General features: G+C 36.0%; 2 protein-coding genes across 2 annotated transcripts in view; one reads left to right on the top strand and one right to left on the bottom strand.

Moving 5' to 3' along the window:
* Positions 1-3,425, top strand: part of RARS2 (arginyl-tRNA synthetase 2, mitochondrial) — a 64,042-nt gene extending 60,617 nt beyond the window's left edge. The window contains exons 17-20 of the mRNA XM_007076916.2: positions 29-124; positions 1,127-1,201; positions 2,776-2,839; positions 3,308-3,425. Coding sequence (XP_007076978.1) covers positions 29-124; positions 1,127-1,201; positions 2,776-2,839; positions 3,308-3,394 — 322 coding nt within the window. The 3' untranslated portion in view covers positions 3,395-3,425. The remainder of the gene's footprint in view (positions 1-28; positions 125-1,126; positions 1,202-2,775; positions 2,840-3,307) is intronic.
* Positions 3,426-5,289: 1,864 nt separating this feature from the next.
* Positions 5,290-25,448, bottom strand: part of SLC35A1 (solute carrier family 35 member A1) — a 33,363-nt gene continuing 13,204 nt past the window's right edge. Inside the window, exons 3-8 of the mRNA XM_007076917.3 lie at positions 14,741-14,900; positions 14,393-14,545; positions 10,858-10,924; positions 8,822-8,998; positions 8,243-8,377; positions 5,290-6,177 (exon numbers count right to left, since the gene is read on the bottom strand). Coding sequence (XP_007076979.1) covers positions 6,050-6,177; positions 8,243-8,377; positions 8,822-8,998; positions 10,858-10,924; positions 14,393-14,545; positions 14,741-14,900 — 820 coding nt within the window. The 3' untranslated portion in view covers positions 5,290-6,049. The remainder of the gene's footprint in view (positions 6,178-8,242; positions 8,378-8,821; positions 8,999-10,857; positions 10,925-14,392; positions 14,546-14,740; positions 14,901-25,448) is intronic.

Genomic DNA, 25,448 nt, shown 5'->3' with positions numbered 1-25,448 from the left:
TCCGTTGTTTTTAAACTTTTGATAACAGTTTGGAAGAGACTTTTGGATGTGGTTATCTAAATGATTTCAACACTGCTTGTTTACAAGAACCACAGTCTGTTTCCATTCTTCAGCATCTTCTCAGGTATGGGTTTTCTAGTGTTTATTTAGTCTTCATCTGCCTAGTGAAATGACTGTTGGGGGTTTGCTGACCACTGGAGTGAATAAGCCAGTAACTAGCTCCTACCCCGTCCCCCTGCCACCAGACAGCAAGCGCTTTTCCTGGAGGTATGACCAAAAAGCAATTTATCTGCTCTTTGAGGGCAGACAGAGGACATAGTCAAGGTCAATCCTTGGGACTTAAAAATATTATCACTGATGAATCGGCACAGGTGCCTAACATCTTCTGGGTCATGGTATGAGAGTAGAAAGCCTAGTAAAGCATAAATTTTTAGTTTTGGAAAAGCTCATCTTCTCCTCACCCTCTTCAATAAGTGACGGAGAATCTCTGCCTTTGTACAGCTTCCATGAGACTATAATCCTTCATTTGCTACATGGTTTTAATTCACAGTCTCAGATGAATATCTACTTGATGCCCCTACACTGGGCAAGAGACCATACCTTTGAGCTCTTTCAAGCTTTGTTGGTAAAGCCAGACTTGTCAGGAGATACTAGTCTCTGGAAAGGATGTGGGTAGTTAACAAGGCAGTTTTCTCTAATTGCCACACAGTGGTCAATGACTCTTTCCTGGGATCAGGAGTAGTTTTCTCACATTTGGCTAATCTGGTAGGAAAAATAAGCCAACCTGGTTTCCTTGGCATTGAGGGTAGACTCTGTTTGTTAGTTCCTAGATTATGTTCCTAAACATGGCTGGAGGCTTTTTACATTCACTTTAACAGCCATGATTTGAGTCCTTGTTCTGGGCTAGGCCTAAGGGATATCAAGATGATTTAGAAAGTACCTGCCATCAAGGAATTCGTAAGAAAGAAAACTGCGCCTTTACCTTCAAATGCACCCAAGGTCCTTTTTCATATATACCTTCTACTCTTAATGATTTCAAGTCAGCCTTACATCCAAGATCTTAACAGCTTAGTGTAATACGTGCATAGTCTTCCTCTGCCAACTGCTGTTGTCATGTTTCTTTTAGGTTTGATGAAGTGCTTTATAGATCATCTCAGGACCTTCAACCCAGGCACATTGTCAGTTACCTTCTAACTCTAAGGTACCTATAACCTTGCTGTTTTCAGGTATTAAAGACCTCTGAGACCTGATCTGAAAAAGGACCTTTCTTCTAAAGTCTTCCTATAAACAAAACCCCCAGCCTAAAAACTGAGGTACTTTAAGTTATAGGAATTCTTGCTTCATTTTTGCAAATCAGCAATTAATATTCATTTATTCATTCAGTGATATAAGGTACAGTCACTGAGTCTTTTTAACAGGAACTAACAGCTTTGTCATGAGTGGTTACATAACAGTACATGTGTGTTAAGATAGAGTGAACATAAGAGACCATGTTAGGGCACTCAGCCCAGCCTTGTTGGATCAGAGAGGGCTTTTTGGAGGAGAGGAGTTGATATTAATCAGGAGTAACAAAGTCACAGAAAAGGAAGAAAAAGCCCAGAGTTGAACAAGAAGATGATACTGAAGGAACTACAAGCATAGTCCTGGGAGGGGTGAGAAATGAGTGTGTACACACCTTTTTTCATGTATTAGGGCATTTCAGCTTATTTTCAGGGCAGTGGAGTCCATAAAAAGATTTTAAGCAGACATAGAAAAATTAGCCAGCCAGAGAATAGAGAATGAACTGGAAGGCAGATCAGTAACACTTGAATAGAAATTTCATAGTAGCTGTTTCAGAGTTCTGAATAGAAGTTGAGTATCTTCTAGAGCAACAGCTGTTATCTTTCTATAAATCTATTTAAGAAAGGAAATATTTGCTTTTACTCAAGATTTACTGAAATCAGATTTATTGGGGTTTTCTTGATTATCCTTTCTACCTGCCTTCCCCAGATTTAAATAAAAATTTTTTCCCCTTTAAATTCTACATAGTCATAGAGAAATAAAGAAGCCAGAAAGTCTTATTAAATGTCAGTTAAGGGGCACCCGGGTGGCTCAGTCAATTGATCGTCCACCTTCAGCTCAGGTCGTGATCTCGTGGTTCAGTTCATGAGTTCGAGACCCACATTGGGCTCTCTGCTGTTAGGCTGTCAGCATAGAGCCCACTTTGGATCCTCTGTCGCCCTCTCTCTGCCCCTCTCCTGCTTGCACTCTCCCCAAAATAAATAAATATGTTTTTTTTAAGTCAGTTCGACATTGAAACAATGTCATAAGCATAATTTCTCTGGCACATTGTTGTATTTGCTGCTATACCTGAACAGAAAAGATGCTTTAAAGAGTGGCCCATGTTTGTGTGGTGTTTGTATTTGATAGCTAGTCTCCACCCCACCTCCTCACCATTCAGAGGGGGAAGTCCAGGCCACATTATACCTTTCATCCTAAAGATACCTAAATGAGAAAAAACTAATTATTAGAAAGGAATCCCCTATCTTTATAAAACACTGAAATCACCACCTTAAGAACTTAAGGTATTAGGACCAAAATCTAAAGCTTTAGTTTAATGTGTTTTACTTTTCTTATTACAGAAATGCAGTGATTCAGGTCTCAGCTTTCCAGTGTTGGATACATCTTTTAATGGAGCTAGGCTTTGATTTCTTTAAGTTGAGGCAATGAAATACCAAGCTTGCATGTTACAACAGGAAATGACTTCTGGTCTTCATTTCTCTCTTCCCGTTTCAGTCATCTTGCAGGTATGGCACACAAGACACTGCATATAAAAGACAGTCCTCCTGAAGTGGCTGGGGTACGTTAAGTGTTTTCTGTGTTATCTTTAGCATCCTCAGGTTACTATTACTGAGTCTTTCTTGTAAATATTTCTAAAATAGCATCTCGTTTAACTGCAGTAGTATACTTACAGACTCAGGTGGTACTTAGAATTGGGCTATAACAATCAGTGTTTTTAGATTTTCCAACACACTGGACTTTGAAACACATTTTCCTAAGAGTGAGGAGTTCCCCATATCTGAAGCTGGGCTGTATAATGATAGTGTCACTCCCACTCCCCAACTCTTGGGGTACCTACCAGTCATACTATAAATTATAGGATGCTAAATTTGTTTTTCCTTACTGACAGCAAATCTTAGGGCACCCTGAGATACTGTTCCTACTTTAAATTAGAAGAAAATTAGAATTACTCTTAAAGATACTCTTCTTTACTCATGTATCGTTAGCCTGTTGTTGAACATTAATCATCCTTTGTTTTATTTTATAGGCCAGACTTCATCTTTTCAGAGCTGTGCGTTCTGTGCTAGCCAATGGAATGAAACTTCTTGGAATAACACCTGTATGTAGGATGTAATTTCTAATTAAAATAGCAGCTTTTTAATTACTAAATGAATTCTGGTTCTCTATTCTTATATGCTTTGTTTAGAATTTAAACTGTTCTGTATCAGAATCTATATTTTATTAAGCCTAAGTGATTCATCAACTTATTAAATCTTTATCTTAAAAAATCAGCTGAGTTCCCTCATGGTCCATAAGTACTAAACAGAGTTTTGTAAAACTAACTCAAATCTTCTAAAATTCACTGCGGTCTAATGGGGATAAAGGATTAAACTCCAGCTTGAGGTTTTTTACAGTGTCATTCTTCCAGAAACTGTTCTCATAACTGAGATTACCTAATGTTCACATCAGATAAAACTGATGAAAATATTTCAATTTTCTTATAATAATGGCTAGTTCTGAATCAATTTAGGGACACCAAAATTAAGCTTTTTTGCTAATACAGATGAGAACCACTCCCAGAGAACAGATCTCGTGCTTATCTTTCGTTAATCTGTACAGGTAGGTAATTCTTATTATGTGAACTTGGGAACTGAACAGATTTAAATAACAAGGAATTACTGACAGGTATGGTACTAGGATCTTTTTATAAAAATTAGTCCATTAGTTAAACCATAATTTGAAATGGAGTTTCTTCAACTTTTTTTTTTTTAATGTTTATTTTTGAGAGAGAGAGAGAGAGAGACGAAGTGTGAGTGGGAGAGGGGCAGAGAGAGAGGGAGACAGAATCCTAAGCAGGCTCCAGGCTCTGAACTGCCAGCACAGAGCCAGACCTGGGGCTCAAACCCACGGACCGTGAGATCATGACCTGAGCTGAAGTCGGATGCTTAATTAACTGACTGAGACACCCAAGTGCCCCTGAAATGGAGTTTCTTACACCATTTCTTTCATGTACCTGCATATCGACCAAGGATATTTTGCATGATTTGTTTAGGTAACATGGGATGTGCTCTGTTTGATCAGTACAGCTATCCTCATCTGCCAGTATTTCCATTCAGGTCTACTATAATTTATCCTAAATGTTGCTACTAAAAATCTCCTGAATGCGAATGACAATCATCTACTTTTACAATAGAGAAGCAATTTAGCATGAACCAAAACTTCTCTAATTGAATGAACACAGTTTTATATTGGCAAGTATGGTACACCTTCTTAGTCCTAGAAAAGACTTATCCATGCAGTCTCAATTTTAAATAAAGGTAGCTTTCACATTACTATTTTTTTTAACCTGTATTTTTGAGAAAGCACAAGTGGGGGAGGGGCAGAGAGAGGGGGGGCAGAGGATCTGAAGTGGGCTCTGAGCTGACAGGCTAACAGCAGTGAGCCCGATGTGGGGTTCAAAGTCATTAACAATGAGATCATAACCTGAGCCGAAGTCGGATGCTCAACCGACTGAGCCACCCAGGTCCCCCAATTACTAATTTTTAAAGAATCATTAATATTTCCTTAGCACAAACTAGCCATGGAATAAAAATGTGTAACTGGAACATGTTTTTCATGTCCTATATCCTTCTCCACTTGTTTGCAGAAACGTTCCCCCTTCCCAGATCTGTGGTAGCCACCTCAGTATTTGAACTTCGAGTGAAATGACACAGGGACAGTGATGGTTAGAGGCCAGTCTTTCCAAAAGCAGCTCCCTGAAGACTGTTGTTTACGATCTCCTATAGCTTAGAGCCCTAGTTCTGATTGTAGTCTTTCTTATAAATTATAAACTTTTTTTTTTGCTTCAGGTTTGCCAAGAGTTGGTTTATATGTCATCAGAGAACCCTAACTGATACAGTTCCAACATAGAAAAAATGAAAAATTTAATGTTTTTGGTGTTTTTTTTTTACATTTTGCATTATTTTAATGGTCATAATCATGATACAAAAAGTGATCAGATTGCATATAAATAAGTTTATTGCTGAATTTCCCCATTAACATTATAGAAAAATTTTTAAAAACACTAAAATTTCACAAATTATTGACAGCCCAATAGTTTTAAACATACTTTATAAAAAAAAGTACAAAAGTGACATTAGAAATATTTTTTGAAGAAAAGTAGATCATCTAACAGCAAAGAAATACGAATCCAGACAATGAATGGCACAAATACAGCACTTAACAGGAGTACTCCGTCACCACCCAGAAGTCATTGCCTGCATTATGAAATAGATTCAGTTTGAGAAGTTAAACATTCAGTTTGTTTCTGAACTAGCCTGGCTTGGTTATGCCTCTCTTTTGTAAGAAAAGAGCTAGCTGGGTCTTACTGCTGCTGGGATGAAATACTGTACATGAATTGGAGAACAAGGAGGGGTCATCCTTCTCCCCTGGTTCCTGAACAAGAAAACAGTTCGTACAGAAATGGCTTTGGCACTTTAACCCTTAACCTTGTCCCAAACCTTGTTACTTGAATATTGTATCCTCACATGATTTTTTTGTAATATCATACCCTCTCCATACTTTTTTATATACATTATATATACAATAAAAGTCTTTCATTCTGAAACAAAACAGGTTGACCCAAAACAGGTCACATTAAATCTTTGTAGCAGTTCATTCAGATAGCTTTCTTCTTAATTCTTATGACACAGTTAACATGTTTTTGTTTAAGCTACCTTCTCGGATTGACTTAAGGCTCTAGTTTAATGCAAACAGTTTTTGTCTTGGTAAGAGTCTTTTGAGGCTGAAATCACACACCACTAACTCTCTCTTTTGAAGTTGTTTCTCCCTGTTGGATGGATGTAGTGTCTTGTCTGGGTAATCCATAGAGATATATAGAAACACATACAAGAAGAGTACCCAGAGCAAAGGTGGGTGCTGAAAAGAAAAAAAAATTAATCTGTATCTGTGTCCTTAAAACTATATAACAATAATCCATTTTAAATTTTGAAATCTTTCAATTATAGGTTTGTACCATTAGATCACATGGAAAATACATCTATAAGTGTTCTATTTTTATAGACGGTAAGGTTTACAGAGAGAATCAATTCTGGCTCTCCACCCCCAAAAAAGGTACAAAGAGACTGTAGGCTTTGTGAGAATACGAGTATGCCTGTCCCAGACCACTGACAACATACTGACTTCCCTATATGCTAAATTTTTAAAGGATTTTTTTTTTTTTTTTTTAAGAGAAGCTTAAGGAGGTTCCATGCTGAGCCCAACATGGGGCTCAATCCCATAACCCTGGGATCATGACCAGAGTCCAAATCAAGACTCGACACTCAACTAACTGAGCCACCCAGGCACCACCATCCCACACCATATGCTGTAATTTAAAAAAGAGCAGTGGAATGTGGCTTTTCCATGGTACTAGAAACCTGTAAAAATTTAGAGTAAAAGGTAGTTGAGCACAAAATTTCGAGTTAAGTAACCAATGACTCAAAATGATTGAAGATTTCTGAAAAGGAGATGAAATGATGATAGTACAATTTCATTTTCTGCTAGCCTTGTCTTTTTTCTTTGTTTTGGTCTTAATCCTGAAAATCAGGACATAAATTACAACTTGCCCAAACTTGACAAGTAAGCATTTCATACATAAATGTTTATGTCAAAATCTATGTCAAAACTATATTGTTCCAAACTGAACCAAATTCTGTATGGAGTACAACAGCACAATCTTATTAGTTTTAAAAACGGCTTGCAGAGAAATGACATCAAGCTATGATTTTATTAGTTCACTCCTAACAAAAGACTAGCTTTCCCGTCAAAAAAAAAAAGGGGGAGGTAAGTTAAATCTAAATAGAAAACTGGAAGATGGGTAAGATGTTCTAATTGAAAAGCATTTTTTTTTTTTTTTACTGCCCCCAAGTATTCCTTAGGAGAAAAGGCATAAGGATTTGTTGAGCATAAGGATCAGAAGTACAATTAAAAGTTCACCAAAATCAGGTAAGAAATATATCTAAAGGAGGGCCTATAAGTAGTGATACTGAAATGGTAAGTGGTTGGCCTTCTACAGAATACTTACTGGGTGCCAGGCACTATTCTAATCACTTTACCTAAAACAACCCAGGAGACTATCCATCCCACTTTACAGATGAAGAAACTGAGACACAGGTTAAGTAACTTCCCCAAAGTTGCACAACTAATAAATTTTTTTAAAGATTTCTACAAGCTTGATGTTCCTCTATTTGCATTTATAACAATAATCAATTTTAAAATCAAACATAAATACAGGCCAAGTCTGTTTCTTTTACTTATTGCCGATATTTCACAGATTGTGGTATAATTGATCAGTAAGGAAAATGATTATTACAGCACCCTGAAATGTTAAATAATTCAGGATCCAACTTAATGCTGGGTGTAGGCTAGGGAAGTCTATATTAGAAGGACTAGTACAGTGATGGTGCCAGAATGCCAGCTATCATAATGAATTTTGTACTAATTACATATTATAAGAAACAAAAATACCTTTATACCTACGTCCAAAAGTTAGGAAGGTACAAACTAAGGGGGACATGAAAGAATTTTCTGTTCTTTCCCCCTCATAAAAAGCCTTGTTTACTGTAACTGCACTGCTGAAAATAATCATTCCCTAAAGTCCTTGTATTTCCTTGCAAACCTAATCATACTATATTCACCGAGAAGTATTCAGGTTGTCTTGTATCTAAAACCAGGGAAACAGGGAGGTCCTGACTACAGAAAGGCTCTTTGTAGTAACTCAGTAGCCCTGTCACTTTCAGTAGAACCAGTACCCCTCAGCTAAGCTCTAGGACCATGGAAACAACCTCAGTACTGGTGACCCACATCCCATAAGATAATGAACTTCTGCATTTGTAGAATAAACTATAACAAAACAAGGAATTTATGACCAACTGCCATATTTAAGGAGTCAAGGAAGTGAGAAGCTCTTTTAAAAACTTTAAAAATACAAACTAAGACATACTTATCTGCAACCCAAATAGCATCACTGAAGCGATGGTAGAAAGGACAATGGCTGCTGCTGCAGAAAAGCCCTTCATGATGTTGTCTGTGTACTTGACCACGACAGAAGTGTAGAGGCCTCCAACACTTGCAAGAACTTGTATACAGAAAGAAAGAAAATCTTAACACCCGAAAAATGAAACATTCTATGATGGTGAAGCAGTTTTCACCCCCAGAGATGCCATACTAATTTACCTAGGAAAATACGATTTTCCTTAGAAGCAGCCATCTGAGAGTGTTTGTACTAAAATCGAGTAATAGTTCCTATAAAACATTGTTTTTCACATGCCCAGAGGGCTATGTGCTCTACTACTAAATTGTACACATTTATTGCTAACACATTAGATACTACTGATCGTGAAGGCAAAATTGCTTTGGGAGAGTTACGCCACAAAGTCAGTCAATAAAACCAAAATTACATTTTCAAACGTGTTCACAGTAGCAGAGGAACAATTTCAAAATGCTATCAAAGGCTTAAAACAGACTTTTTTTTTTTTTTTTAAAGGATCTACCCAGAACTTGTTAATTCCTGGATACTTACAGATGACAAACCAGACATAATATGTGTAACCATAGAAAAATCCTTTTTCTTTAATTTCAGCTCCATCTGACAAGTAGACGCCAACTAATGTCACAACAATCCCTGATAGATACATTTGAATGTTTCTCACCCAGAGGGAAGTGTCTGAACTCTTTAAAACTTTTTCAAAGTACACTCCTGGAAAAAAATTAGATATGCAAATATGAAAGATATTAAAAATTAATTTAAAATTCCCTTCATTTAGAACAATAACCTAGACCTATGACAATATAAAAGTATATGATTCAGGGAACAAACACATTTTACATCAAGTGCACATTTATTATGCTGGTTGTGACATGGCATTTTGACATTAGCAACATGTATTTTTATACAGCATATAAAATCAGTAACTAAGAGGGAATTTTCTAACCCACATACAACAGGAAACTCATAAATTATTAAGAACAGTTTCTCCCATTACTGTAGCAGTAAGATCACAGAAGCTTTCTGTTAATGCCAATAATAGACTTCTTTTGGTCAGCAGGAAAACTATACTATTAGAGTCAATTATCTTAATCATATCCCTCTAATATCTGCCTAGTAATGAAAACTCCCAGCTTTACAAAATAACCTATATAATAACCGCTTGGGATTTTTTTCAGAGTAACACAACCAAAATAAAATTTAAATAGAAATTGCTGAGTGAAGCCATTTTCCTTTAAAGCAGGGTTCCACAAACCAAGTTCTTAATGTCAGAAAAACCATGAACTCACTCACTAGATAATACATTTTGTATGTATGTGCATTTTCTTGGGGTTGAGGGTCCATAGTTTTTCCAGATACTCCAGAAAAGCAAATGACTCATCATACACATGCAAAATCACATACCACTAAGTTTTATACTTAAAATGAACACATGGAGACATTCAAGGATATTAAAGATTTTCATTATAAACACATTAATTACAGACTTAGAAACTGCCACTCAAATACTAATCAACTAAAAATTATAATGGAAAAAAAGGTTGTTTTTGGTGAATGTGCGCTAGAGCCAGAGAACGGAAAGAAACATGTAATGGTTATTCCTATTCCCATTTTTAAAAGTCTAATAGCATATTTCTTGGGTAACTCAATTTTTATTTCTAATTTGCTAGTTCCTAAGGATAAAAATTTAGCATGATGCTATCATTAAATATATGTCTCAATTTAGATCTTCCCCTTTTATCAAAGATCTTTTTCACAAGCAATATTTCACTTCCACATCCAGCCTACTTTCCTAGTCAAAAATAAAAAGAATCCTAACTCTTGAAATAGCACAAATAAAGATAAATAATAAAAACATAGCTATGACTAATATATTCTTTACTAAAAGAAAATTCAGGTTCTTCTCTATTGGAACTATTTCTAAAACATATGTTGCACTTAACATTAATACCTTGTCTCTTCTTGATTAAGTGGAGGATTGTTCCTACACATATGACTCTAGACTTCCATGTTTATTTTATGTTAATGATTTCAGTTCTCATCCCTCCCTTTTTGACTGTTACTTTTATGTATTAACTGTTCGGTGAGGTACTCTCCACCCCACCCCCTTTTCTCCCTACTCCATAATTCCTAATCTATTAGAGGAAGAACTTGAGGGTAACAGGAAAAAACAGATACTGAGCTGGCAACTTCATATCCCACAGCAAGAGGATATTGCCTGAAGATAGTGCCACTTCCAGGAAATGGAAAGAGGTACTGGAGCTTTCTAACTGCTCACTTGTCCATTGTTAGAAGTCTTTGTTCACTTTTGGGTTCTTATCTGGACTGAAGATGGTCAACATGACATAAATATGTTCTTAGATTACTGCAAGTATGAGTAATGTCTTAGGTCTGAACCGAATTAAACACTACCACACATTTGCTGAAAAAACAGCTGACACAAAACTATAAGTAGGAAGATAAGCCTTACTGGGAATAAAATGGTTACAATAAAATAATATAAACTAGATCCCTATTTAATGTTTTTTTTAGGAAATTTAACAGAATAAAGCAATGCATTTATGATTTACCTGCAAATCCTGAGCACAATACAGCAATAGCTATAGCGCCAAACCCTAACAATGGGTTCTGTTCCACCTGCAATAATGTTTCAAAAGTTGTTAGTGACTCATAAATAGAATTCATCCAAGAGATCAAATGACTACAAAAATTTGTTATGGTTCTATTGAGAGTATGTGCCACATCAGACACAGCTAGTCTACAGACTAAGATAGAAACAAACAAAAGGCCATCCCAGAGATTAACCAAAGCACTTAAATTAAAAAGCTGTCCCTCAAATTGCAGCCATGCTTACCGAACATGTGTGCCTATTCCTAATAACAGGCAGGCAGTCATCCTAGCACAGAATTTTGCATTGTCAGCCTGCCTCTTAATTTTAACTTCTGCCACCACCTTAACTCAAGCCCTAATAGCCTCAATCACAGAAATGGTAACAGTTTAACTCTTGTATTTCCTATCACCTGCAGAATGAAGTAACGACTTTAAGATTTCCTACTTTACTAAATTTCTATCAAATATTAATAGTATCCTTCTATGTACCAGATACACTCTTATGTACTAAATGAATAAAAATAAAAGATGATACACAGCTGTGGTTCTTAAATAGTTCATGGATGAGAGAGATTGACAGATGTATATAATTCTGTGCTAAAAGATGCATGTATATGTGCCCTAACCTATTTCAACTTTATTTTCTCTTTCTTCCCTAAACTAACCCTTAAGGAACTTTCATCAGTCTCTCCTCAGAGATAAATACTATCTCAGTAGTAACACTGAAACTAAAGAGTAGAGACACATGACTATACTATGACAAGCACATACCTTGTTCAAAATAAACAGCCTGATATAGGTGAGTATTGCTTTATGTTAAATGTCTGAGAGAGAAAGCTTGGTCTAAGTGATTGCAACTGTTATTGTTATTAATGACTTACTAGCAAAACGCGAGAACAGATGACATAAAAAGTTTAATGGTCATCACTAGAAAATAATATGGCTTCCCTAAGAATGAGACATACCAAATTTCCTTATGAAGGGATTCTTAGTATGAGGAGGGGAATTCTATAGAGACAGTATTTTGGAAAAAAAAAAAAAAAAAGACAAATCTACATAATATTTTTGTGAACCAGACAGAAATGTATTGAGAATAGTAGTACAATTCTATCCATAGCTGAGTGAATTCTCATACAGCAAAGTGCTAACGGAATAAAATCAAGCTAGACCAACAACCAATACCAGTTTGCTAGGCATATGAATGAGCCACCTTAGAAACATCCCCTAGGCCCAGTCAGGCCTTCAGTTGACTGCTGCCATAGCCAATATCTTGATTGCAACTTTCAAGAGACCTCAAGCCAGAACTACCTAGCTAAGGCACTCTCAAATTCCTGGCAGACCTATAAAAACTATGAGAGAAGAGAAGGATTATTGAGCAAGAGGGGGGAAAAGTCCAGCTAAAGAGAGATCTAAAAGCATAGCCACAGAACTCTGGTCCTCTCCTGTCTAAATTTTTAGGGAAGACCCAAAGACATATTTGTCGAATCTGTAGAACACTAACAACTCAAAAACCTAATAATGGATAATAAGATCTGGAAGGACCTCAAACGCCTGAATGATGAACCAAAGCTAACAAGATACTAAAATAAATACATCCTGCATTTTGGTTAGAAGAAGCAGCCCACTGCACATGACACATTTGAAATAAACTATGTTGTGTGAAACTCTGTGTATAATCAGTTATTGAATGGCTATCTTCCCTCCACCTCCCCCCAGAAACTTATAGGCTAATTTAACAAATCTCTAGTATTCAGAACAAAAGAGGTAATTCACAAGTTACACTTCATCTGCTCAGTCAAAGGCTAGAGACAGTGTGAGGTTTTAAGACTACTGAGGAACAATAATGAATGCATCTAGAAGAGAAATACAAGGAAGTATTGGGGCAAGAGGAAGGGAATCAAGAAATCTCTAGAAAATACAGAAAGAAACAACAAGGTTGTCTCAATGGGGAGGAAAAAAAAGACCTGGAGGGTGGTGATGTGATACCTCAAATATCCAAAGGATTATCCTATAGAGTTGGTAGGGAATTGAGTTATTCTGACAAGAACAAAAAACAGAGGCAGTTACAAGAAGCTGCACTTTGCTTAAAATATGAAAGAACTTTTTGTAGTGGTCCAAAAGTAGGAAAGCTGCCCAATAATCTGCTTTAGCTTACTAAGCTTTTCACATAAATTACCTATGTGCAGTGGACCTAACATCTTTCCTAATGGTGTGAAGTGTTAAAGTTCATATTTAACTTTTGTTTGCCTTATTTCCCAATAAATTTCTTTCTCTGCAAGGTCTACAACTAAATTAAATGTGCAGTGTATATTTGATCAGTGTTTTGAAATGCCACCAGAATATAAGCATGTTTAAATATCATGTAAAAACCATAAACATTCATTGTAACCTCATTTTCCGGGGGGGGGGGGGGGGGGGGACCCTCCATGTAGCTTTAGGCTAGAAACTACATAAAAAATGACTGACTTCCTACTTGCACACGCCCTCTATACATCTCCAGCTGCCTCATACCTCTAGGAGAACCATAGTCTTTTATTTGCTAAAAGGTGAAGAAAGTATTTGATTGTAAAGGAAAACTCCTGAAGGTCATTCACTAGAGTCCCACTTCCTAATTCTCTTTGGGAAAATAACCTAATAAAGTATACAACATATTTTTGAAAATCAGGTAGGTACCATTTAAGTCTTAAATTGAAAATTAGAAAGGCACTTTTGGCCCTGTTTTAGTTATATCAGTAAAAACACTACTCCCCCTGTAATCCCTATCACTGACAGTGGGAATGTGTGCAAAAAGATTACAAGAAAAACTTTCTGAGTTCAGAGAAAGGATGAAAATTAGATGAAGAAAACTTCCCTTGGTGTTCTTGAGAAAAATGCCTAAAAGAGGCCTGTAAGTTTTGAACATACAAACTGTATGAAATTGGCACAATTTTAGTAACAGGTTAGCTATTAACTGTAACTTTAAACAAGTCACTTCTTGAGACTTCAATTTTGTGGAGTCTGAATGGCTCAGTCAGTTAAACAACTGACTTAATTTTGGCTCAGACTGTGATCATGGGATCGAGCCCCATATCAGGCTCCACTCTGAGCATGGGGCCTGCTTGGGATTCTCTCTGCCCTTCCCCGACTCGCGCACACATGAGCTCTCTCTCTCTCTCTCTCACAATACATGAATAAACTTTTTTTTTAATGTTCTGGGATTTGTCTAAAAAAAGACTTCAATTTTGTCATCCATAAAATGAAGGGGATTGATTACATTAAGGTACCTTCCATGTCTAACATATTTTATGCATATTCTCCTCCAGAAAAATAGAGGAAGGGGGACAATTAAGTTATATTATTAATAATAATATTATGATAAGGGAGTAAAAAAAGCCTATCTGTAGGGCAAAGATTATTTTCAAAGAAATGTACTACATTCATCAATGTGATGGTCTAAAGTGTTATAAGATTAAGGAAGTGTTCTCTTTTAGTTCTGGTGAGCGTTTTATTTCTTACCACAACTTTTGTAGCTTGAGCTGGTTTCCACTGTACAAGTATGACTCCACCACATAGCATAAAAACTGAAATCCACTGTAATTTGCTGAGTGTCCTGTTTAACATTAAAACAGTACATAAAGCAGTGCAGGGAATCTTCAACTGATAGGTCACCTACAAACAAAACAATAAATTAATGAACTCATAACATTATTGTCTGACACAAATATTTGATATTAATAGAATTATGGAGAAAAAAAACAATGTGATAAAGGGCTAATAAGTCTTTTCACCATAAAAACTTTTTTTTTGTTTTTTAACTTGAGATTTTACACTTTTCACTTTTCATTGTCATCTACCTCCACTTACCTGGTATACTGCTGCATCCAGATTGCTAAGAGCTAGGAAAGCCATATTGTTCTGAACAGCATACACTAATGATGGCACACTTAACTTCATCAGTTCCTTGGGGCTCCCCAAGACATTTTCTCTTAAAGACGCCTTGAATCTACCCAGACTACCAGTTTCTCTTTGAAAACAAAAGGGTGAGAAAGAAAATTAAAGAGCTTTTTTTTTTTTTTTTAAGATTTTAAGTAGCCTCTACACCCAACTCACAACCCCAAGATCAAGAGTTGCATGCTCTATCAACTGAGCCAGCCAGACACCCCAAGAGCATCCTTTTGATAAGAATCCTTCACACAGAATAGCCATATTGTGTTAGGTACACTGATGTAACTTAGCAAACTTGTTTTTATAATTGTCAACTAATTTTAGATTAAAAGAAACATAACTGCATAAAAGAAAAACAATTACAAGTTCTATTTGGGAAAATAAGACAATTAGGTTTACCATCATCAACCTCTGGTCAAAGCTCCAAAAATTTTTAAGTATATTTATAAATAATGACATAACAGGAAAACGGAATTGCTAATACTACCTATAAAATTTTAATGTAATCCCTCCCACCTTAACTGCCATTACATCAAATTCACCCTCATTATTTTAATTAATTAGGTTGTGTATCTATTTTTAAAGGTTTTTGTTTTGTTTTTAATTACAAAGAGTCTTTGGTAGTTATGGAAGTTACTTGGGATAGGGATTGAGCAATTTCAAGTCAATATTCTCTGTAAATCAGTTAAGTGCTTATGAAGTATAGATAATACATTTAAGCATATTCTCATAAAACTGAAGTACATATCTATAATTTTGCAGGAAATAATAATTTACTAATATCAACAAAACTATTTGTAGTGTATATAAGTTTGCTACTTGATGTATATGCAAGCTCTTAACTATTCTTATTTTTTCCTCAGGAGGAACTAGCTAATATGGTTCATATTTCCCCTGTTGAAAATTTCCTGAAAATAAAAATAAAACAATGTTTTACAATAAGCACCAACACCAAAAAAAGGGCTTTATCAAAAGGGTCCTAACTGCAATTCATAATATCCTAAGGGGGCAAGACCATATTTCTGCAGGGAGATCCGTTTTAACTCAAAATTAATGACAGTCACAATGAGCCTTTTACATGTTTGGTCAACAAAATCAATGGTAACTGAATTTTCTCATATTTAAAGGCTGCAAAAATAATTCCCCATGTTCTGAAAGGGGGGGCGAAAAGTCCAGTGTCGAACTGATCACCTGTGCCTATGCAAGAAAATGCTTAAGTATGACAGGAAATGTGGCCTAGTTCATAAAAACAAGACACCCTTCTTAGTTACAGGTCTTTCTCTGCTGCCAAATTCAACATGCTCCACACCACAATGGTAAATCTATCTGCTGAAAAATAATGCACACAGTCTGATGGGAGACTACAAACTCTATCCAGAAGAAGGAAAGAATACCAAAAAGATCACTACTGAGAAATTCTACATAGTGGAGTTCTCCAGGTATCTGAAGACTGGCTCTTCAAACATTTGACGGTTTGTTTTTGTTTTTTTAATGTTTATTTTTGAGAGAGAGGGAGACACAGAATCCAAAGCAGGATCCAGGCTCTGAACTGTCAGGAGAGCCCAATGTGGGGCTTGAACCCATGAACCATGAGATCATGACCTGAACAGAAGCTGGATACTTCACCAACTGAGCCACCCAGACGCCCCCCACCCTTTTTTTTAATGTGACACTCTTCTTTAAATTACTTTTTAATGCAAATCTAAGATGTCCTATATACTTTCTCAATACCTTAAACCCTATTCTTTTCACAGAATGTTTTCCCTCAATTATAGAATTGAATAACAAAATTAAAGAGAAACATTAAAATAAAAGGAACCACAGGAGTACAATTCAAAGATCCATCTTAACAAGATGATGTATTAGAAAACATAACATTTTCTTTAATGTCCTACTTCTCACTAGTAAGCACAAAATAGCAAAGATATAAATCTTACAGACTATGAAGTACAGGACACTGCTTTTGTACTTTTAATGCCTTCCAAAATACTGATATATATTGCTATATCTTCAGAGTGGTTCTCACGGAGAAATACCCATTTGTCCCCATCTCCCACATGTCCACCGATCTACACTGGATTCCCCAAGCTCTAGTATAGTGGCTAGTTCTTTCCCTAATCCCTTGCTATAGGCAATGCCATTTTACTTCCACCCCTTAGAGATACTCTAAGCCTTCAATGGTATCAGATGAATTATTGCCTATCCAGAAAAGAGGTGGCCATTTTATCACTGGCTCTCTATGCCCTATTTGGAATATGGACTACATAAGTATCTAATTACTATTTCTAATAACCACCATGCCTGCACCAATAATCAAAGTTGCTGTGGTCCCTTTTCTCCCTGACACTTTTGTCCTTTGTTACCTTGTCCATCACACTTTCAGCTTTCACATAAAAAGAATGACCTATGAGAGGCACCTAGGTGGTTCAGTCGGTTAAGTGTCAAACTCTTGATTTCGGCTCAGGTCAAGATCTCATGGTTGTGAGATCATGCCCAGCGTCAGGCTCCATACTAGGCAAGCAAGGAACCGGTTTAAGATTGTCTCCCTCTCCCCCTACCGTCTCTCGCTCTCTCTCAAAAAATAAAAAAGCAGGGCCTGTGCGACATCACCAGCCAATCTGAGTACTCCTTCGTTGTGACAAACCAGTAAAGTACACTGGGTCCAGACTGACTTCAGGTCTTTGGCTCTTCTGGCTCTCTCATTTGCGTTGGGTGCTTAGGAGCTACTATTTATTCACTGCCAGGAAGGCTTTAGTATATTTTTCTGGTTCCTTCTCTAATACAGATATTAGAGAAACCAAGCTATTTCAGAATGCTAACTACTGGAAACTTCAAATTTCACTGTAGTGCCTTACAATTATAGCATTATATAATTATAATAATATATTTCAAAGTTAGTTATAAAAAATAGCAGAGGATGCTAAAAGAACTTATAAAGAAAACAAAAGCTCTACAATAATAGAAACATCAAGGGTTCCTGGGTGGCTCAGTCCATGATCTCACGATTCGTGAGTTTGAGCCCTACATCGAACTGTCAGTGCAGAGCCCGCTTCAGACCCTCTGTCTCCCTTTTTCTCTGCTCCTCTCCCACGTGCACACACTCTCTCAAAAATAAACATTTTTTTAAATGTTAAAAAAATATATATCAGAAAGAATAAAGAGGTTTAGGAGGCATAAGAATACTGATCAGATTAAATCCTGTTTAATTTAACAACAGTATTAAGAATATAGCTCTTAAAAAAAAAGTATAGCTCTTAAAGCTTGCATTTAACTTTACTCACTAAAGTTAAAAAAAATACATAACTGCAATATATCTTCCAAAAAACACTAGTAGTCCTATATTATTTTACTATTAAGCAAAAATACTCAATTCTAAATATATTACAGCCTTGAATATACTATAAAAAGGAACACATAAAAACAAAAAGCCATTTTTTCTTCCATTTTCCTGCCCTGTTATTTTCTTAGAAATCAAATCCTTTATTAAGGACCTTTTGTTAAAAACAAATGTATTACATTCTATAAATGACATTGCTAAATAAGAAAAAAAGCATGTATAATAAAAAAGCACATACAAATTTTTTTTTTAAAGAGATCGTCTTTCCCATTAAATTTCTTATTTAAAACAGTTTTTGATTTTTATCACTGGAATAGAATCTGTGTGCAACCTTTTGTTACCTGAAAAATTTCTGAAGCTCCACATTGATTGCAGAGATTCCGCTGCTGCCTCCCCCCCCTTAAATTTCCCATCAACCGGCTGAAACCAATTCTTTTTGACCTATGTTTGGTCAAAAGTAGGCCTCATTCTTCCAGTTCCTGATCTGATGAGAACTACTAGGAGGCATAAAATCCTTGGCTAGTTACCAAGGCACTGTGCAAAATGAAATACAAGTTACTTATGAGCTTAAGAAAGTTAAATCTTGTTTATAAATTTATTATCTGCAAAGTTAAATATGATTAACTCACATAAAAGACTTTGAGAGCTAGATATAAAAACCAATGCAGTCACTTGAGGATAAAAATACCTATCATAAGGTACATGACTTTTACATCCTCCCTATGACCCTAAACCCATTACAACATGGGTACAAAGAGGCAGTCAAAAATGTAAACCCCACAGGAGAAACTGAATAGGGCTATATAATCTGTAAGTATTTGACAGCTACATTATTCTAGATAACACTACAAAATAATTAAAATTATAATTTTAAGTAAAACAATTTTCTCCAGTCTTATATAATGTATTTCATTTATTACTAAAAACACCCAAAATATATGTATATTTACACATCCTGCTAGATTTATTGAGTCTTTATAGACCGTGGTGAAAAACAAACAATACAAAGTTGACTTTGGTCTAAGACAATGCGAAAGTGTTTGCACTTCCATTTCTTCATACCACAAATGACAGGTTTAAATCAAAACTGTCAGTTTTAATAGCTGTGACAGCATTTAGTAAAGAACACAGCTAATCAGTAATTTTCCTGTGACTTGTAGTAGTAACTAGTTTGAAATACCAAAATATTTTAAACGCTATACTGTTTTATGTTTCGGACTGTAACTTAGAAATTGGTAATTTATAACTCAAAGATTCTTAAAAACCAACTTAATCACATATAGAGCTTTTGCAACATCAAACTGCTCACCTGTCCCCTCCCCCAAAAATAGGATTTAGTAATTTCCTTTTCGATTTAAAAGTGATCTGACTGTAATCATACATGTGCACAGCAGTATAGTAAGAAAATAGTTAACTATACCTTTGTTTAGACTGCAAACAAACCAAATGCCCATCCATAGAGAATAGAATATATAGTATATCCATATAATGGAACACAACTCAGCTCTTAAAACGAATGAGACAGATTTATATGTACTGACATGGAACAAACTCTAAGATAAAACATTTAAGTGGAAAAAAAAAGTACAGTGGAATACAGTGTATATAGCATGTATACACACATATTACATATAATTGAAACTCACCAATTAGTCCATGTAAACTTTAAACATTTATCAAAGTAGCCATCTATTATTTCTTCCCCATACTCCCTTTTTTTCTACAGTTCTAATTTATTAAAATAAGTATAATTTCATATTCCAAAAATTACTGTAAATTATAAACAAAATCAACAAGGATGAAAAACTTAAAATTGATTAAAAACAAACAAAACAAGGGTCAGTTTTTTAAATGAATAACAAAATTACACTGAAGAGGAAAAAGAGAACTAACCTAAGTATTCTAAAAAAACACAGTCTTTTTACTATATGCTCTAAAACTAAAGGTAAAACACCTACATACTTAGGTTTTTTCACAGCTGTTATAAATTCTGAATCTATTTATGTACTCTAAAGCAAATAAGTAAATATCTTAAGAAAATGGAAGCCAGACTCATCACCATTAGAAAAGGGAACAAATATGATAAGGGAAGGTTAAAATGAACTGTGATCTTAGATGGTAATTATAGGTATCAAACATTATATAACTTATGGTTATACACACAGACATACATACACATACAGAAACAGATAGGTGTGCATGTATACACATACATGTATTTCCTACCTCTGCTGAAAGGGCCTAGAAGCAATGATACCCCAGAAGATTATGGGGTAGATTATGGTTTCTAAATACCACTCTCAAAAAATTAAAAAAAAAAAAAAAAAAAAAGGAACAAGTTTTCTTGAAGAAACATATGATTTAAGGTTAGGACAGGTACCTTGCTATGCTAAACAAGTTGCTCAGAGATTGATAAAAATATGAAAGAGAGAAAGAGACAGAGAGACAGAGAAGCTTCAAGAAAATCCCACTGCCCAAATCTGGGACAATTTGAGCATCAAAATATATATTAATGGATCCTAACCCCTAAAATGAATTCATGAATCTATGTTGTGAGAGAGACAGAGACAAAAAAGGAAAGCTTCTCAGAGCAGAATGCTAAGTAATAAATGTACAAGAAATCATGGAATTAAGAAATTACCATCTGGCCATAACACTAGTGAGTGAAGGTGTTATAAGAAACAGTATTTACTTTGTCACAAAGTATCTCTCCACAAGATCTTTATAATTTACAAAGAGAAAATTGGTAACTATGTGGAGAAACCTAGCAGGCACTACCTTAAACAATCAAAATTAAATTACCAGTGATGGAGCAAATAGATATTGCATGCCTCATGATACAATGCCCTGAGAAGACATCATTTCTGTGATATTTCTGACCAAAACAAAAAACAAACAAATTTAATCATATGAACACCTTCACTAAACATAAACTGAGGGACATTCTGTTAAATAAAGGGACTATGCTCTTTATGTCAAAGATATGAAAAAAAGAAAGATGGGGGAACTGTCCCAAATTAAAGGAAGCTAGAGATAGAACAGTTAAATATTATTTTACTATTAAAGTCATTAGGGTCGCCAGGTGGCTCAATCAGTTAAGCGTCTGACTTCAGCTCAGGTCATGATCTCACAGTTCATGGGTTCTAGCCCTGCATTGGGCTCTGTGCTGGCAGTGCAGAGCCTGCTTGGGATTCTCTCCCTCCCTCTCTCTGCCCCTACCCCACTGCGCTCTCTCAAAAATAAGTAAACTTTTAAAAAAGGACGTTAGTGGGCAAGTGGCAAAATTATCTAAGGTCTGTCAAATAACAGTACTGTGTCAATACTGATGTCTCAACTTTGATATTTTATGATTAGGTAACGGAATGTCATTGTTTCAAGCAATATGCACTAAAGAATCTAGGTAACAAAGGGACACCTTGTATAAAACTTCCTCTCACATAATTCAGAAAAAAAACGCACAAACACATACAGAGAAAGACTATAAAGTATACATGGTAGGGGCACCTCAGTGGCTCAGTCGGTCAAGTGTCAGATCCTTGATTTTGGCTCAGGTCATGATCTCATAGTTCTTGAGATTGAGCCCCGTGTTGGGCTCTGCACGGACAGCTTCTCTCTTTCCACCCCACTCTCACTTGTGTGCTCTCGCTCGCTCTCTCTCTCTCTCGCTCTCTCTCTCTCTCTCAAAAATAAATATGTAAACTTTTTTTTAAAAAAAAGCATACTTGGTTGGGGCGCCTGGGTGGCGCAGTCGGTTAAGCGTCCGACTTCAGCCAGGTCACGATCTCGCAGTCCGTGAGTTCGAGCCCCGCGTCAGGCTCTGGGCTGATGGCTCGGAGCCTGGAGCCTGTTTCCGATTCTGTGTCTCCCTCTCTCTCTGCCCCTCCCCCGTTCATGCTTTGTCTCTCTCTGTCCAAAAATAAATAAAAAACGTTGAAAAAAAAAATTAAAAAAAATAAAATAAAAAAGCATACTTGGTAAAACGTTAGATTTAGAAATAAAAAATGAGAAAAACAAAAAACAAAATTGAAGACTACTGAAATGTCTAACGATGCTACTACATTCTTATCTTTGTCCCTGCTAATCAAAAACTGCTCAATTATTTCACTATTCTAAAAGACTCATAATTTGAAAATTAAAGATCAGGGAACATGTCTTCTAATCCTATCACTGCAAATCACTTTCTACGTATCTTTGGCAAATAAATCTTCCCTCAGCCTAAGATTTCTCATAATAGAAGATGAAATAATAGCTACAACTAAAATAAAGGTACACGAATGAAATGAAAATTAGCTGTATGTACCTGTATGTTTCCCTCACTGTTTGAGGAGAGACAGAAAAGAATGTTTCCTTAACACGATCACTCTGGCAGCCTGCCACTCTAAATACCATCAATCCTGAATGTCTGCAGCAAATTTAGTTGCTGCAATCTTGTAAGGTGTTTGGCACTTCACATAACACATTTTGACAGTGATTAACAGATTGTATTTCAGAGTGTAGTTAGTTGCTTTCTAAAGGAAAGAAGTTAGATGCCTGCTCATTAGGTTTTCAAAATTCATTTTTGACAATAGTGACAACAAGAAACATTCTTTCGTTTTTCTAAGGCAGTTTTAACTTACAACATTATGTATTATAGCAGTAAGTATTTTCCTCATTTAATGCTGTTTTCTTGGAGACCATACCAAAGTATGCATTTCTCTGCCTTCTGTTCTCTTACCACAACCTGAAAGATGTGTGTTTACTTTTTTTCTGAAGAGATGTAAATGAAACCCATGGTTTTTGTTGCCCCCAATATGTATCACACTCCTCACTAAAGCAAGTCTATGTTTCCTTGAAAAAGTTAAATATCCTAAATACATCAGAGATAAAAATTTCAAGTGAATTTCATTTAGAATTTGTATGTGTATATGTGTGTGTATATGTATATATGTGTGTGTACATATGTATGTACATATGTGTACACATATACGTGTATATATATGTATAGGTGATGTACACATGTGTACTGTGTGTAAGCATATATACACATGTATATGTGTATATATACACGTATACACACACACACACACACACACACACATGACAAAGAAAAGATTTGAGATTAAAATTAAGCTATTGTCTTCCAATGTTTCAGCAAGCCAGCCAGCCTACAAAGGTTTTTTTTCCATACTAATAATACCCATGTTTCAGGGATGCAATCCCACTACTTCTACACCAAGGAAGGGAAAAAGGAAGAGAAAGATCCAAAGAGAATGGAGTCTCCACCATTTGACCTGGATTGCCAACATGAATTCTATCCAAATAGAATTCCCTAGGTAGAGAAACTCCCTACCACCTCAACTCCTGAGAGACTGGCCATTCATTTAAAACATGAGTCTGGAACCTTGCTGATCCATTTGGTCTGGTCAAATTTATTAGACAGAGATCATATTAATTGGCCCCTTTCAAGTCTCAAAGTTCTGACTCAAGAGACGAGTGACTCGACTTCAGATTTCCAAGCTCACCAGAATCCCTGGAGCTACGACAGCCTCTACTCAAAATCCTAGGACCTAAATATTCTAATTTGTCTAATTCGGGCACTTGAGTGAAGTTATGCTTACCCTAGTCTGCTTAATTTAACTCTTACAAAATTCTAGGACACTGCTTCACACTAGACTGACTCTTGTTATTTTTTAAACAAGCTGACCTCCATTTGTCTAAACATACTGCATCTATTATTGTGTGTTCTTCTTTATGTAGGTTCTGTGGTTTCTAGTTGTATATTGTCCAGAAAAAAGTAATCTTTAAAGTATATGGAGTCAACAGGCATTGAAAATGAAAATAGTTTTATGAGATTGCTCTCTTCTGACAATTTCTTCTAATCCCATGAGATTAAATACTTCATGTGATAAGGATGTCCGTGTTTGCCAGTGCACCTGCTTATTCTCCATAGCTCACTTGGATGTCTCAGAGACACTAAAAACTAATTATACCTATCCAAAATTAAATTCTTGATATCCCCTTCCCTCAAATCTGCTTTTTTCCTGTCTCAGAAAAAAATCACTCTACCCAGCTTTTTATATTAAGAAACACAGATATGATTAACGCCTCCCTTCCCTCACCTTGTAGCTGATCCTCATTATTCATGGGTTCTGTATGTACAAATCTACCTATTTGCTAAAGTGTATTTGTAACCTCAAAATCAATACTCTCAGCACTTTTACAATCATAGGCAGACATATACAGAGCTGCCAAAATTTTGAGTTGCCTAATACACACATTCCCAGTTGAGCTCAAAAAAAAACAATGCTCTGCCTTCTTGTTTCAGTTCTTCTACTGTAAACAAATGTAATCTATTGAATGCCACATTTACCACATGCTTGGGCTTTTTGGTGGTGATTTTGCTGTTTAAAATGGCCTCCAAGCATATTGTTCAATTCCAAGACAGCTGTAATGTGCCTTAAAGGAGAAAACAGATGTTAGATAAGATTTCTTTAGGCATGAGTTACAGTGCTATTGGCTGTTGAGTTCAATGCTAACGAATCAACATATATTAAGGTGTCTTTAAAACAGAAACACATATAAAACAAGGTTATATATTGATCAGTTGATGAAAATATTGTAACCAGAGGCTCACAGGAACCTAACAGTTTTTCTTCTAGTTGCACTGGTTCAGTATTAACTAATTCAGTGTCCATGGTGACTTCAAAGAACTAATGTGAATAAAAATCAACCGTGGGGGTGCCTGGGTGGCTCAGTCGGTTAAGTGTCCGACTTTGGCTCATGTCATAATCTCATGGTTCATGAGTTCGAACCCCACATCGGGCTCTCTGCTGTCAGCACAGAGCCTGCTTCAGACTCTCTCCCTCTCTCTCTGCCCCTCCCCCACTCATGTTCTCTCTCCCTCTCTCAAAAATAAACATAAAAAAGTAAAAAATCACCTGTGTACAAAAACCCATCACCAAGTCCTATAGATATTCCTTCCAGAACTAACTCAGATCCATTAACTTCTCTTTAACCTGTGTTGTCACAGTAGGCCATTATCTCTGGCCTGTAATAAACTTCCTTACTTCCAACTCTTGCACCCTTCAAATCCATTCTCCTCAAAGATCAGTGACTCTTAAAACAAAATGGGTTGCCACTGGTTGGTCCCTGATTTAAACCATTCAATTATTGCCTAATGCACATCAGATAAAATCTAAAATTCCTCACAGGCCCATAGACTTAGTCTTGATATCCTGCAGACCTCTCCGGCTTCATCTTAGCACCACTCCCCTTCTCACAACACTCCAGACATAGTGATTTGCTGCTGTT

Source organism: Panthera tigris, chromosome B2 (genome assembly GCF_018350195.1).
Source record: "Panthera tigris isolate Pti1 chromosome B2, P.tigris_Pti1_mat1.1, whole genome shotgun sequence".
Classification (NCBI taxonomy): Eukaryota; Metazoa; Chordata; class Mammalia; order Carnivora; family Felidae; genus Panthera; species Panthera tigris.
This window is presented reverse-complemented; position numbering and strand designations above follow the sequence as displayed.